The sequence below is a fragment of the Panthera leo genome, chromosome B2 (genome assembly GCF_018350215.1).
Source record: "Panthera leo isolate Ple1 chromosome B2, P.leo_Ple1_pat1.1, whole genome shotgun sequence".
NCBI classification, from domain to species: domain Eukaryota; kingdom Metazoa; phylum Chordata; class Mammalia; order Carnivora; family Felidae; genus Panthera; species Panthera leo.
In genome coordinates this window covers 143,080,193-143,094,684 of record NC_056683.1, presented here as the reverse complement: position 1 = coordinate 143,094,684, position 14,492 = coordinate 143,080,193, and the positions used below count along the sequence as shown (strand labels likewise).

At 45.7% G+C, this 14,492-nt stretch overlaps 2 protein-coding genes and 1 non-coding gene across 4 annotated transcripts in view; 2 read left to right on the top strand and 1 right to left on the bottom strand.

Moving 5' to 3' along the window:
* Window positions 1-1,077: 1,077 nt before the first annotated feature.
* On the bottom strand, window positions 1,078-6,178 carry MRPL18 (mitochondrial ribosomal protein L18). Of its 2 annotated transcripts, XM_042940222.1 has the most exons (5): window positions 5,919-6,178; window positions 5,445-5,631; window positions 2,119-2,205; window positions 1,559-1,560; window positions 1,418-1,479 (listed from the first exon to the last, which is right to left on the bottom strand). In XM_042940222.1, exons 1-5 carry the CDS (start codon window positions 5,968-5,970, stop codon window positions 1,418-1,420), a joined length of 390 nt encoding a protein of 129 aa, XP_042796156.1. In that variant the 5' UTR covers window positions 5,971-6,178. The 2 variants fall into 2 exon arrangements, with proteins under 2 accessions (XP_042796155.1, XP_042796156.1); XM_042940221.1 differs by lacking the exon at window positions 1,559-1,560 and having other exon boundaries at window positions 1,078-1,485; window positions 1,974-2,205; window positions 5,919-6,171.
* A 509-nt stretch (window positions 6,179-6,687) lies between these two features.
* TCP1 (t-complex 1) overlaps window positions 6,688-14,492 on the top strand; it is an 11,420-nt gene continuing 3,615 nt past the window's right edge. The window contains exons 1-7 of the mRNA XM_042940218.1: window positions 6,688-7,156; window positions 8,007-8,092; window positions 8,292-8,420; window positions 9,924-10,021; window positions 10,395-10,505; window positions 11,057-11,238; window positions 11,623-11,749. Coding sequence (XP_042796152.1) covers window positions 7,093-7,156; window positions 8,007-8,092; window positions 8,292-8,420; window positions 9,924-10,021; window positions 10,395-10,505; window positions 11,057-11,238; window positions 11,623-11,749 — 797 coding nt within the window. The 5' untranslated portion in view covers window positions 6,688-7,092. The remainder of the gene's footprint in view (window positions 7,157-8,006; window positions 8,093-8,291; window positions 8,421-9,923; window positions 10,022-10,394; window positions 10,506-11,056; window positions 11,239-11,622; window positions 11,750-14,492) is intronic.
* On the top strand, window positions 10,171-10,310 carry LOC122220866. Its single transcript, XR_006203032.1, has one exon. It is a non-coding gene; the product is annotated as a small nucleolar RNA SNORA29 (small nucleolar RNA).

The window sequence follows — 14,492 nt, the reverse complement described above, 5'->3', positions numbered from 1 at the left end:
AGAAGGGTGAAAACGGGCCGGTAGACAGCACCTGGAGGAACTGCGGTACGTAGGTCAGGACGGCAGCTGTGGCAGGGTGGAGGGACCACCTCTCGTCCGCTTTGAGATCAGCACTTGTTCGCACTTCGCCCGTATTGAGCTGCCCCGTCCCCTCCCCCAACACCCCTTCTTTTTCTTCACTTTGTCTGCATCATCCTTTATAATACCATCTATCAAACTCTCCGCAAAAAGCCTCAATAATTGCCCATTGAACTGCAGAGATGATCTGGGACAATCCTTGCGGGGGTAAAAAAAACATCCACCTATTCCTTGCGGGGGGGGGGGGGGGGGGACCCACGTAGTGTCACTTCCAGGTGAACTCTATTTCTGTCTGTCAATTTCCGAAGCCACTAGTCCATCAGTCTTTACGTCGTCCCTTGAAGGCCTCTCAGAACCAATCATACTTTTAAAAAATGTTGGTGCCTACTTAGCTTTTTTCAGGAACCTATCAAATATTCAGATTGGAAATAGTAATGTTATTTCACTTATGTATGTATAACTGGGATACACATTTAAAAACTGGGAGGAAATGCTCCAGAAGCTACCCTAACTGCTTACATGTTCTTCCTCTTCACATCTGTCTTAAATAGCCGGAAGTAGTTAACCTCTTTTGATTTAATCCATTCCCGTGAGAGAGCTGCCGTGACTCCCACCCGGCACAGCTTCACCACCCATCCAACAAACTCACTTAATGGCATATGATATACACCAGCCCTGCTCCTTTCCACCGCTGCTTCAGTTCCCCACTGTGCTTTCTTCTTTCAAATCTGCTTCTGCAGGTTAGGGTTCAGGAGCCCAACTGAGGGTAGGATTTGCCCCTTTTTTTCACAGCACTAAGGCTATTTATAATAAATTGACTGATACAGGCATTTCCTATTAAAAAAAAAAAAGTCCACACTCTGAGCAGCAACGGCCATCGTTTATTGAGATCACCCTCTGCGCTGGAGGTGGTGACATGCAGTTTGCATAAACCTCGTGTGTGTGCTCTTGCCACAGTGAGCTCAAAGGCAAAAAAAAAAAAAAAATTCATTTAACCAGAAAGTGTTCATAATATGCATTTATTCTTTAGCTTATAAACAATTTGTCTTTCGAAAGTTAATTATCATTGGCAACAGCTTTTCTCAGGTACTTCTGTCCAAGAGAAGGTAAGAATTTAGCCCTTGATGAGCAACAACAAGATACACACACACACACACACACACACACACACACACACACAAGGGGTGAAAGGGACAACCTTCTTAACTGGTAATAACATTCCACTGTTACGTGATTGTATAAAACTTCCAAGCTGGCTGTTCTTCCAGATGCTCTCTTCTGAAGGATGTAACAGCTCACAGCTTTATATCCATACGTTCGAACAATGCTTCTAGTTCATTCATAGATTCTCCGGGGCTCCTGCAGCACCACACCACCTTCTGTCATGGCACTCTGTAGTCGCTTCATCTGGTTTTGAAGATAGGAAAAAAGGAAAAGATTAAGTCAGCACAATAAGCGGGCAATAAACCGTGCTTCCCACTCCTCAAAAGAAAGAGAGGTGAAACAGCCGCCTTGCTCCTTGCTAACTTCCAAGCCTACCCTGGTTTTTCAGAAAGCGATCTTAATGACACGGATAAGAAGAAACCTTAGAGACGTCAAAGACTAATGGCGTCTCATTACACACACGAGATGTTAACGTATGAGGGGGAAGCAGAGCGGTCTACGTTGCGGCTGTACACCGGTCCCCCTGGATGGACTCTGGACAAGCCAGCCTCAGGTTACTTGTACACAGGACAGGGGATACTAATCCCGACCCTCTGGGCCACGATGCAGGTCAGGATACCCACCTCGGCAGCTGCCACGTGGAAAGAACCTAAGACATGCAATTACCGTTACTATGTAAGCACCTGACATCGGGAATCAATACCTTCTAAATAAATACGAAACCAAAATACCGAGTCTGAGGCTGCCTCCCACGGAGTGGGCTGGTACACCATGAAGTGGATTCCCGCCTCTAAGCATCGCTCTGCCAGCACCCGTCCTACACTCTCACAGGCCACCACGTTCGTGGTGCTGTAAAGATGCTTTTTAATGGCCCACTCCCGAGTGGACGCTGAAACCACAACCTGGCCACCGCGATGCTCAACAAGCGCTTCCACGTGATGCTGAGTCCTTATAACTCGCAACCTAAATGAGATGAGAACAGAATAAAATCGTAAAAGAATCCTCAAGATTAAAAAGCCTCAGGTGAATAAACGCCAAATATTTCTCAAGAACACAGTGTTTCATTTACTTCAACGCACTTAACCTGGATTTTACTTGGGAAAGGCGTTTGTCCTCTGCCTTTGTGAGGATAACCTCAACAACTAAACCAAACACTTAACACCTCAAATATCCTAGAGAAACTTGGTATTTCTGAAAAGTGAGAATTATTGACACAGCAGCTACCTCAAAAAAGGATTTAAGGAGGCAGAGCTAAGCTGTGACCCTGCGATGAGTAAGGATATATTTACTCTAAGCCTTTATTTATCAGCTAACACCAAAATAATGATTGATCAAAGATTTAAATGTAAAAAACTGAAATCATAATACTAGAAGGTACACTTTTTTTTACAATCTCGAAGTAAGCCTATTTAAATATGATATCAAACTAGGTCATCCAGTTTTTATAAAGACTGACAAATTTTTCTGCAGTTAAAAAAAAAAACAAAAGCAAACAAACCAAAAGGCAAGCTAGAAACAAAAAACACTTTAAACACATACTATGCAAAGAGGTAATTTCCATGTAAAAAGCCTCCTATAATCAGTAAGAAAATGACCAATAACTTAACAGGCAAAAGATCTGAACAGCCTGTTCACGGAAATAGAAAATATTAATGGCCCTTAGGCCCATGAAAACATGTCCAACCTCACTGATCAAATGCATGGAAAAAACAATTCATTGCAACCCTGTTTGGAAATCACTACGGTAATCAACGATATGGAGCCAGCCAACGAAAGCATCCATGTGGTGGTATTCTATGCAGTCACCAGAACGAAGTAGCACTTTATGACGATGCTGCTGACATTTACTGAGCATCTACTGTGCCAGGCACGGTCCTGTTTCAGGCACAGTTCATGTAGCAAAATAATCTCATAACCATTTCTTTTGATTTTTGTTTTTTTTTTATTTTTATTTTGTTTCTGTTTCAGTCAGAAACTGACCCAAAAAGGTTATGTCACTTTAGCAAGATTACAACTAATGGTAAGCAATGGAGCTGGGATTTCGGTCCAGGAGTCGGGTTCCAGAGCCAATGTTCTTAACCAACACAAAGGAATTCCAAGGTGTACTTTGAAGAGGGCAGGGAGGATTCAGATGAAAAACAGTGTATGTGGTGTGCTAAAAGATTTGTAATTTATTTATTTTTTTTTATTTTAGAGAAAGAGAGCAAGCGGGGGACAGAGAGAGAATCCCAAGTGGGTTCTGCACTCAGTGCAGAGCCTGACACAGGGCTTGATCTCACGACCATGAGATCATGACCTGAGCTGAAATCAAGAGTGGGCCACAGTCTGCTGATCCTTATCCTAAACCATGTGTTCAACAAAGGCAGAGGACTCATCTCTAAGGTCACTTCCTACTATAAAATACCAAAAATCTATGCTGATAATACTGTGAATATGGCTGATAGAAATAAAACAGGTGGGAAAATACATCTCTAATTATTTAAATGATCCAAATATTAAGTAAATAGGTTTGGTGTTTCAAAAGCTTTTTTGACTTAAGATCCAGATTAATTCAAGTTATCTGCCTTCTCCCTTTGACTCCTCCCTATGTACACTAAGTAAAAATGCATCATAACAACTGTAACACTTCATTATCCCTATTCCATCTTTCACTACAAACCCATGAAAACATCTGCCGACCGGGATGACGTCTACTCTATGTTTGCATCTCTTGCCTCTAGCAAAATGCCTATGAAACGCCACAGGCCTAATGATTGTTGAATGAATATATCACACAGATACGATTTCTAACTTTCTGTTACAATTTTATGGAGTCCTTAAGAAACATTCCCTTTAACACATGCTTACTAAGTAAATCAGCAGATAAAATAAAGCAGCACAGTGATAATAATTTCTAGTGGCCTGGCTCTTAGGGGAGACCAAATATATCTGAATCCTAGCTCTGGTGCTCATTATTAACCTTGTCCCTTTATGCCTCAATTCTCTTGCTCCTATAAAATGGAGGACGTTATTGCACCTGCTTCATAAAGTAATTTTAAGGATTAAATGAGAAAACATACATAAAGCAACTAATGTAGTTACTGGAAAATACAAAGCGGTCGATAAACAACCATCTTTATAACAAAGAATAGACTCCTAACTGGGGTGCCTGGGTGGCTCAGTCCGTTGGGCGCCCAACTTCAGCTCAGGTCTTGATCTCATGGTTCATGGGTTCGAGCCTCGCGTCAGGCTCTGTGCTGACAGCTCAAAGCCTGGAGCCTGCTTCAGGTTCTGTGGCTCCCCCTCTCTCTGCCCCTCCCATGCTCATGTTCTGTCTCTCAAAAATAAATAAATGTGGGGCGCCTGGGTGGCTCAGTCGGTTAAGCGGCCGACTTCGGCTCAGGTCGTGATCTCGCGGTCCGTGAGTTCAAGCCCCGCGTCGGGCTCTGTGCTGACAGCTCAGAGCCTGGAGCCTGTTTCAGATTCTGTGTCTCCCTCTCTCTGACCCTCCCCCGTTCATGCTCTGTCTCTCTCTGTCTCAAAAATAAATAAATGTTAAAAATAAATAAATAAATAAATGTTAAAACAAAAAATTAAAAAAAAAAAAGAATAGACTCCTAACTTGTCTTTCTGCTTCTACCCTACCCCCTTCAAAATCTGCTCACCCCAAAGCAACGAGAATGACCTTTAATTCAAACTCAAACTTTAAACCCTCTCACAGTTTCCTACTGTAGTAAAAAGAAATCATAAATTGCTTCCTTCAATTTACAAAGTTAACGATCGGTCTCCTACCTACTCCTCTATTTTCACCTTACACTATCCACTCCTTTGCACAAAGCTCACTAAGCTCCAGGTACACAGGCCTTTTAGTCCTTCCAACACACAAGCCCATTACCACCCTGGCCGTTTCCTCTGCTGGGAATGCTCTTCCTGGCAGACTGACTTCTCCCTATCTTTTAGAAGGAGCCTTAGCAAGCACCCAGCCCGCCCCCCCCCCCCGCCCCGTTCTAACATCATCCTCTTTAAATTTTCTTCCTGACATTTATTTACTGTTTGCCCCCCCACGCTCATCTCCTCCTCTGCTAACGTCTCCTCCACCACCGAACAGCAGATTCCTGCGAAGAGAATCCCCAGAAGTATCTGGCAGGTTAACTGAATTGATGAAACCAACTTGTAGCGCACCCTGCACTGCTGTCAGTCAATTACCTGGCCGATGTTATTACCTGTGCCAGAACTCACGGGAGGGCCACGCTGTCCCCCAACCCCGCTCTTTCCTGGCCACAGCTAAGAGCTCCAGATTGCGCGGGTTCCGGTTGGTGAACTCTGGCGCGACGGCCTCATTTTCCAGAGGATCCACTCCAGGCTTCACCGCTGGCTTGGAACTGGTGGAGAGCGCTGCGACCCCACACCCTAAGAATGGAAACCACCACATGTATCTTTAAAAAGACAACCACGGACAAAACTGGAATGTGATCTAACCTCTGTCCCCATTCACTCCCCGAATCTTCTCTCCCCGGAAGGGGGAGAAAAGGTAAGTCTGGTCACAGAGTCCAGTCATCACAGATCCTGGTTCTTGACTTCCTACTACTGTCATCACAATGCTGTTAGCCTGGGATGTGCTGAATATAAATCACTACTTGCGTGTGCACACTTATTGGGCAGGCCCTGGGAAGTTATCTGAGAGAAGTGGGAATTACCGCGGTTCCTGCACACCGATAGCCACTCCCAGAACCGCGACCGGAGCGCCATCGCTGAGGGATCGCGAGCACAGCCTCGGAAAAGCCTCGCGTCCTTTCCTCATCGAGGTCCCAACCGCTCGCCGGCCGCAGCCATATTAACTCAGGGAAAAGAACTCGGATGCCGGAGGTCACAGACGTCTCGGCCCGGAACTAACAAGCCCCTCCGCCGAGCGGCTGAGAGGGCGGTCCGTCACCTCTGCTCCTCCAATCACCGCCTACGCTGAGATGCACGCGACCCTGGAGCCCGCCTACCACCTCGCTGCAACGCGACTGGGGGCGGAACGCAACGCACTAGGTTAGGAGAGCCTTTAGCGTTGAATCGCGGGCCCGAGGCACCCATAACTTCGCGTTGCCGTATTCGGCTCCCGTAGTCGCAAAGCCTCGGCCGATCGTTGTCGAACCCACACACAGCCCCGCTGAGCAATAGGAGAAACTGGGCAGCGCAAGATGCAGTTTCTCTTCAGAAGCCGTGGTTGTCATTTCCCCGGATGGCCCGTGTAACACTCTTGCCCCGTCCCACCCAGGTTCAGGCCCCGAGCTTAAGCTCGTGAGCTAATGCTGTGACTCGCCGCACGCTCTCCGAGCAAGCTCATACATCTAACGAGAACAAGACCGTTAAGCGAACACACCACACTCCGTAGCGCAGTTTTACCTTGAAGGGCCCGCCCTTTCTAATTACACCCTATCTACAAGCTCCGCCCTGCCATCCACTTTTTCTAGAAGGCACTAGAATGTGCAAATGCGCACGCGCAACCCGTGTCTGGGGGAGGTGGGGGAGAATCGTCAGCCGAGCACCTCCTTCCTCCCCAAGTCCCAGAGCCCGACTTTCGTTCTCCTGCGTTCGCGCCCTTCTCATTCGCTCTCTAAATGGGTGAAAATGCTGAGCCCGCCCTCTCCGGCTCCTCACTTCCGGGTCTTTCGCACTTTTCGCTCCCCTCCCTCCCCTCCTTCCCTTCCCGCCCTGCCCCGCGGCCGGGCCGGGGGAGCGGTGTTCCCAGCAGTCTCCGCGGCCTCGCTCAGGCCCGTTCCACGCCGTAGCCACCACCGCTCTTGTGGACGCCACCGGGCGTAGGGACCCGTACGCTGGTTCCCTGCGGTGAGGGTGAAACTGGACGTGCACGCCGCCGCGAAGATGGAGGGGCCTTTATCCGTGTTCGGAGACCGCAGCACCGGGGAGGCGATCCGCTCCCAGAACGGTAAGGGAGAACAAGGCCCGCCGTGGGCCGGCCTCCCGGCCCCATCCCGGCCCTCCCTAGTAGAGCCGGGGCTGCGGGTCTTGCGCTTTCTTCATCTGTGCCGGTAAAGGGCCCAGTCCGGTCTCTGCGGGGCGGGGCGGCAGCGCCCTCTATATTCCCGTAGGGGAGGATTTCCGGAACACCCAGCACGTTTTGGAGAACTGTCCCCGCTGCGTGTGGTTGGCAGTGGATGCCCAGGCCCGGGAGTTGAGAAGCGCTCCCCAGCCTAGAAAACCAGCCGCCCGCATTGACACGTGCTGGTCACGCCCCACATCCTCTTTGGTCCGGGTGCCCTGCGCCTCGTCTGTTCCGATTCTAACCAGGAGGAGCGTGGCTCTCAATCTTTGGACCTCGTTTTTGGGCTATTGAGCCGAAAACGCTAGCTTTAACTGCTGGTTGTACTGATGAACAAATGGCCACAGTCCAGCAAATGGGCCACTGTACCCCACTGGTTATTATGTGCAGTACATGTCAGGTGCCCGGATGTCCAGATCCGAATCTTATCCACCTATCGCCGGCTGGTTTTTATAGTAAAATTGGTTGACGAAATCTCAGTTGAACGTTAGCATAAGTGATACTGAAAGTGAGGTTATTGTAGCAAACACGAGGGATTAAGACATTAGTTGCTGTTTAGTTGAGAGCGTGGACACTTTTGAAATCAGGGATGTTTGCCGATCTTAACCATTTTAAGTAATTTGGATAGATTGGTAGATTTGGAAAATCCAGAGGCTGTTGGGTGTCACCTTCTTTAGGCTGAAATGGTTGTCATTTGGAGCAGTGGGTTTAAAAAAAATTTTTTTTATTTCTACAGTTATGGCAGCAGCTTCTATTGCCAATATTGTAAAAAGTTCTCTTGGTCCAGTTGGCTTGGATAAAATGTTGGTGGATGATATTGGTGTAAGTACACTTACGTGTTGTGTGTTACTCTAAAGAGAAATGATGGTTCTTAACTATTAATGTGAATTCTCTGTTTTTATCATAATCCTGGTATTGGAAGGTGCAGCAAAGGTGATAATAGGGGTTTGTGTTAATTTAGAGGCTGTCCTGTGTCTGCAAGTGATTGTGTGGTCTCTTTTCTTTCCTGCAAATTTCTTAGGATGTAACCATTACTAATGATGGTGCAACCATCCTGAAGTTACTGGAGGTAGAACATCCGGCAGCTAAAGTTCTTTGTGAGCTGGCTGATCTGCAAGACAAAGAAGTGGGAGATGGAACCACCTCCGTGGTAGGTAGTTGGTTACCTGGTAGGTGGCTAGAGACTAGTTGTTCTCCTAGAATGGACTTTCACAAACTGAAGCTATAAGTGAGTCAAGGGGGAGAAAATTTACTTTGCTTCTGGGATAGACAGAATTCAAAAACCAGTGTGTGTAGTTTGTACAAAGGAGAGAAACTTAAGAGATAATACAGCCCACTCGGTTTAAGTGTAGATTTTCAGGGGCGTCCGGGTAGCTCAGTCAGTTAAGCGTCAGACTCTTGATCTCACGGTTCTTGAGATCCCAGCCCCACATCCCACTCTGTGCTGACAGTATGGAGCCTGCTTGGGATTCTCTCTCCCTCTCTCTGCTCACCCCACTTGCACTTTTCTCTCTTTCTCAAAATAAATAATGTAAAAATAAATGTGGGTTTTCACAAGTTTCCTGAGTTTTTCAGCCACAACAGTGTTTATACATATGCACAAGGGTTTTTTTTTTAATAGTTTCATTAAAAGTTCTTATGTTTTCACCACCTGAAACTTAGAAGTTCCTAAAAAACTTTCTCTTTATAATTACCTAGGGAAGAAATATTACTGGGTTTAAGAAAAAAAGTGTGCATTTTGAATTTCATGGGTTCAAAATGGGAGCGTGAAAAACTTCACGCTTGTATTGTTACTGATCACGCAAATGTGATCAGTAACAATACAAATTTCTGGAAGATCATCAGCACGCTGATGTGGTGTGTTGTGTAGTGTAGAAACAGGATTTAGTGAGGAACAAATAATAATTCACTGTAAAGAGGCAGACCAGTGGTTTGTGGGGAAAATCTTTGTATTTCTAGATTAAACGTTAACTCATGAAAGAATGGGATCTATCTCTTCTGAAATAACGAGAATAGTTTTTGTCTAAATAACTTTACTGTGATTTTAAAAACAAAGTGATAATTTTCCTAGAAGAAGCACAGAATTTTTGGTTTTGTAGTATCTTTAGAAGAATGATTTAAAAAAAATTTTAATGTTTGTTTTTGAGAGAGGTACAGAGACACAGTGTGAGCAAGGGAGGGGTAGAGAGAGGGAGACAAAGAATCTGAAGCAATCTCCAGGTTCCCAGCTGTCAACACAGAGCCCGGTGCAGGACTGAACTCACAAACTGAGATCACGACCTGAGCCGAAGTTGGATGCTCAACCGACTGATTGAGTTACCCCTAGAAGAATGATTTTTAAGATCGACCAAGTAACAGTCTAAAATAATAGACATCATTTGAATAGTCACACTCTTCACTTGGCTTCTGTCGAGCACTTCCTCTTTAAAGGTAACAGATGTGCAGTTCTCTACCATTGTGTGGCCTGGCTCCTATTTGCTTTGGCCATCTGCATGTAAATAAAACACTGTATAGCTCTCTTTTCTCCAGGTTTCCAATAACCAGTTATTCATCATCGTCACTATTTAACACTAGCTGATCGTTGTTGCAGTGTTGTTTTTACATAGGCACGTGTTGTCAGACTCTGTCAGAGCAATGAATCTTTTCTCAACAGGTTATTATTGCAGCAGAACTTCTTAAAAATGCCGATGAACTAGTCAAACAGAAGATTCATCCCACGTCAGTTATTAGTGGCTATCGACTTGCTTGCAAGTAAGATTGCGGTCAGGGAAGATTTTACGTTATCTGATGTTATTTGTAAAAAGTCTGTGTTCTGTAAATGTTATTAATGACTAAATTTATTTTGAAAAAGTCACATTTTAGTAGTGATATTTGAGTAAGAAACAGGGCTAGTATTTTTTTTTCCCATTTGACTACCACATTTTCTCCCAATAATAGATTTTGGTGGCTATGCTTATGGGATAGATAAAAATTGCCGTGATCTGACGAGGGAGGACTTGCTTGTGTCCTCCTCCTGTATGAAATGGCTGAACAAAAAATTGGTCCCCGTGACGTTTTGCCATTGTGAGAAAACAAAGTTTGAGTAGTGAATTTATAAATGTCTTTTCCTACACACTTCAAACAGGGAAGCTGTGCGATACATCAGTGAAAATCTAATTATTAACACAGATGAACTCGGAAGAGATTGCCTGATCAATGCTGCTAAGACATCGATGTCTTCCAAAATCATCGGAATGTATCCTTGTGATGGTTCGATAAAGTTGAGGCTTTTTAAAGAGTAAGATCTTGCTTTTGTGCCGGGTGATACTGTATTGAAGTTGTCTGCTTCCTTCCTTGCTTTCCTAGGGGGAAAGTCAATAGTGTATAATAGTAATAGGAATTGCAGGTAGCAATAAATGGTATTTTAACATTTTGACAGCATAATTAATGTTTTGTTTTTTTGATGAAATGGTTAAAAGGAAGTGCATTTGAATTACCCTGGTTTTGGGGCGCCTGGGTGGCTCAGTCGGTTAAGCGTCCGACTTCGGCTCAGGTCACGATCTCGCGGTATAGGAGTTCGAGCCCGGCAATGGGCTCTGTGCTGACTGCTCAGAGCCTGGAGCCTGTTTCGGATTCTGTGTCTCCCTCTCTCTCTCTGACCCTCCCCCGTTCGTGCTCTGTCTCTCTCTGTCTCAAAAATAAATAAACGTTAAAAAAAAAATTTTTTTTTTTTAAAGAATTACCCTGGTTTTTGTGAGCACCCATTATCCATTCTGTGTCTCTTGTTCTCCTTAACTGTTGGCTTAGAAATGGTGATTTCTTTGCGAATATGGTAGTAGATGCTGTGCTTGCAGTTAAATACACAGACGTGAGGGGCCAGCCTCGCTATCCTGTGAATTCTGTTAATATCCTGAAAGCGCACGGGAGGAGTCAGACGGAGAGTCTGCTCATCAGTGGCTACGCACTCAACTGTGTGGTGGGATCGCAGGGTAAGCCTCAGGGTTTGGTACTAAGGGTCAAAATTTGCCGTCCGTGGGATACATACCGTACCTCCTTAGGGGAGCGCTCCACGACTTGCACTTAACAGTTCTTCAGTAAAGCCCAAGGGCAGAGGAAATTGTAGATCACTTTTTCAGTTTCGCTTGTGTAACTTAGACTCATAAAGCTTGGGAAAAACACGAGTTAAAGACCACATAAAGGCCGTAAAAGTTTGTTTCTATGGTTGGATGTTATAAAATCTAAATTTTTGTCTTCGTAGATAACATAATCCAATATTTCTTGCTATTTTTTACTCAGGCTTTAAGAATACCCGTATTTTATAAAACGTGACGTCGTTACAGTTCACAGTTATTTAACGTTACGTTCAATTGCAGGCATGCCCAAGAGAATAGTGAACGCAAAGATTGCTTGCCTAGACTTCAGCCTACAGAAGACAAAAATGAAGCTTGGTGTACAGGTGGTTATTACAGACCCTGAAAAACTGGACCAGATTAGACAGAGGTATGTTCAGAGATTATTTTTGACCTTTGAAAGCGGTGTCTGGAAATGATACTTTCGTTAGAGCCGGTAGCAAGTAAAAAAGGATCCTAAGGAGTGGTGACATCTCCTAGATAACCGCAAGTAATCAATCAGTTGCCAGGTAGCAGAGGATGGTGATTATGCAGCTGGAGTTTTTAAAATGTGGTGTCTCAGAGGACTAGAAAAGTTAGGATTTAAAAAAGTTGTTTTTAATGTGTATTATTTTTGAGCGGAGGGGAGGGGCAGAGAAAGAGGGAGACACAGATTCCGAAGCAGGCTTTAAGCTCTGAGCTGTCTGCACAGACCCTGATGTGGAGCTTGAACTCACAAACCTGAGCCGAACTCAACAATCTATGAAATCATGGCCTGAGCCAAAGATGGACGCTCAACCGAATGAGCCACCCAGACGCCCCCAAGAATTAGGATTTTTGACCAGAGTCAAACTTGCTGGAAGGCTAGAAAATGTGGTGATCTGGTGTTTTAAGATAGACCCGGGGTGATAGAACTTCAATGAAACCTTGTAGAACGTCGGTTTGAGGAGTGACTAATGTTATAGATCTGCCAAGGAATGTACTTCCTCGAGTAGTAGAGTGTGCACTGTGTGTCCCCTGTACGCCAGGCCCCAGGGGACGCTAACGCTGTTCCTGATTGGTTAACGCGCTCCAGAGCTAGACTCTGACCGCTACCCTGGATTTTGACTGCCTGCTTCCACTGGACTGTATCACTCACTCTTTTTTTTGTTGTTTGTTTTTAACGGTTGGTTGGTTTGTTAAAAAGGAAAAAAACAGTAACTGAACCAAACCTACAGGAAGTCTTTGCCAAAAGTCAGTCATGCTTTTTGCCTTTCAGATCTGCCTATGTATTTTTTTTCTTTCTGTAAAGTGTCCTTTCTTCTACCGGTGGCCGATCAGTCCCTCTAGGGTGACTGTTCTCAAGCTGCATATTCAGTTACTAATTCTGGTTCTTTTTAAAGTTTATTTGGAGGCAGAGTGCGCTAGCGGGGGAAGGGCAGAGAGAGAATCTGCTGACAGCACAGAGCCCCACTTGGGGCTCGATCTCAGGAACCGTGAGATCATGACCTGAGCTGAAATCAAGAGTTGGATGCTGAACCGACCGAGCCACCCAGGCGCCCCTGTGTCTCGTCTCCTTGGCAGCTGTGCCCTCCAGTGGAGGACCGTTTGCTAAGGTCACTCGTCGTCTCTAGTGTAAAATTCAGTAGACGCTTTCAGCTCACTTGACCTTTCTCGAGCTGGTGACTACTTCCTTCTTGAAACACTGGGAGGTGGGAGGCAGCTCGGTGGTGCTGCCCCGTCTTGTGTTTGTATGTGTGGGCAGCCCCGGGGTCTGCTCTGCTGTCCCCAGAGTAAGCCCTCGTCATTCTTGGGACTGCGGGTATTCTTCCCGTGTTGGAGACTTCCAGAATGTGCTGCTCTGAGCTCCAGACACCTGTGAATGCTTCTTCCACATCTCAGTATGTTTAAAACCCAACTTTGGGTGATACCCATAAATCTGCATTTTAGCGATGGGGACCCCTCAGGCAGAAAACTAGGAAATACCTTGGCTCTTTTTGCCTAATGCCTTTCTCCCTTCTAATGTATCACCAAGACCCCTTGATTTCTGTCGTCAAATTAAATCTCAGATTCATCTACTTCCTATTTTCTTGCCCCTGTCGAGGGGCAGCTAAGCCGCTCCTCTGGGTTTCACTCTTGGCCCCTCCCAGGCGATTTTCCATACAGCAGCCACGGTGATCTCGTCATTTCCAAGGCAGAGCCTTTTGTAGGCTTCCCATCGCTCTGGGATAGGTTTTTTCCTGTCTTAGTATTTTTTTCCGCTGTGGTCCAGCCACAACTGGAAGAGTCCGGCAGACTCCCCTGCCGGCCCCTAGTAACGTTCTTCCGTCCGCTTCTACTCTCTGCCTGCTTATTTTTTAGCTCAGAGAACAGCTTGTTGTCTTTCCCTCCGAAGTGTGCTCTGCCATGAGTTCCTGTACTTGCTCTTCCCGCCCGTCAGCACAGTTTCTCTGTTTGTGGGACTTGGGCCAGAAGCTCTGAAGGCAGAGTCTGAAGGATATGCTTGGCTTTGCAGCCGCTGCCCATCCTGCGGCCTGCGGCCCAGAGCATTTGTCACGGTTTATAGACAGCTTTGCCTTGGGGTTTGTCTTTGTCTTACTTTTAAAAAAGCTCTTTGAATGACAAGTGAAATAGTTTTAATAATCTATAACATGTTGGCTTTTTCAAATCTGTGTCCCTTCCCCATAGCTTGCTTGTGATTTCTGTCCTGTGCCCTCCTCCTGGCAGCTTCGCCTGATTAACACGGGGGCTTTGGACGCATCTTTTGAAAACCAGACTCTACTTTCTCGTCCTGCCCCATAACCTGTTAGTTTTTGTTTTACGCCGGGAGTCACTGGCTGAACCTCCCTGTCACCAAGCCGTAAACTGGGACTTCTCTGTTCAGGACATCTGTTCACATCAGATACGCTCCTGTGCCTCCAGTTACTGCTTCCTCGCCTCATTCCTCTATCTTTCCAGTGCAGCGCCCACATTGACATCGGGGCATCCTTTTGAAAACACGGAGAATACTCTTACTTAAAAATGTTAAACTTCGTGGGGTGCCTGGCCGGCTCGGTCAGTAGAGCATGTGACTCTTGATCTCGGGGCTGTGAGTTTAAACCCCACTTTGTGTGTGGAGTCTACTTAAATAAAAATAAATAAATTGGGGTGCTTGG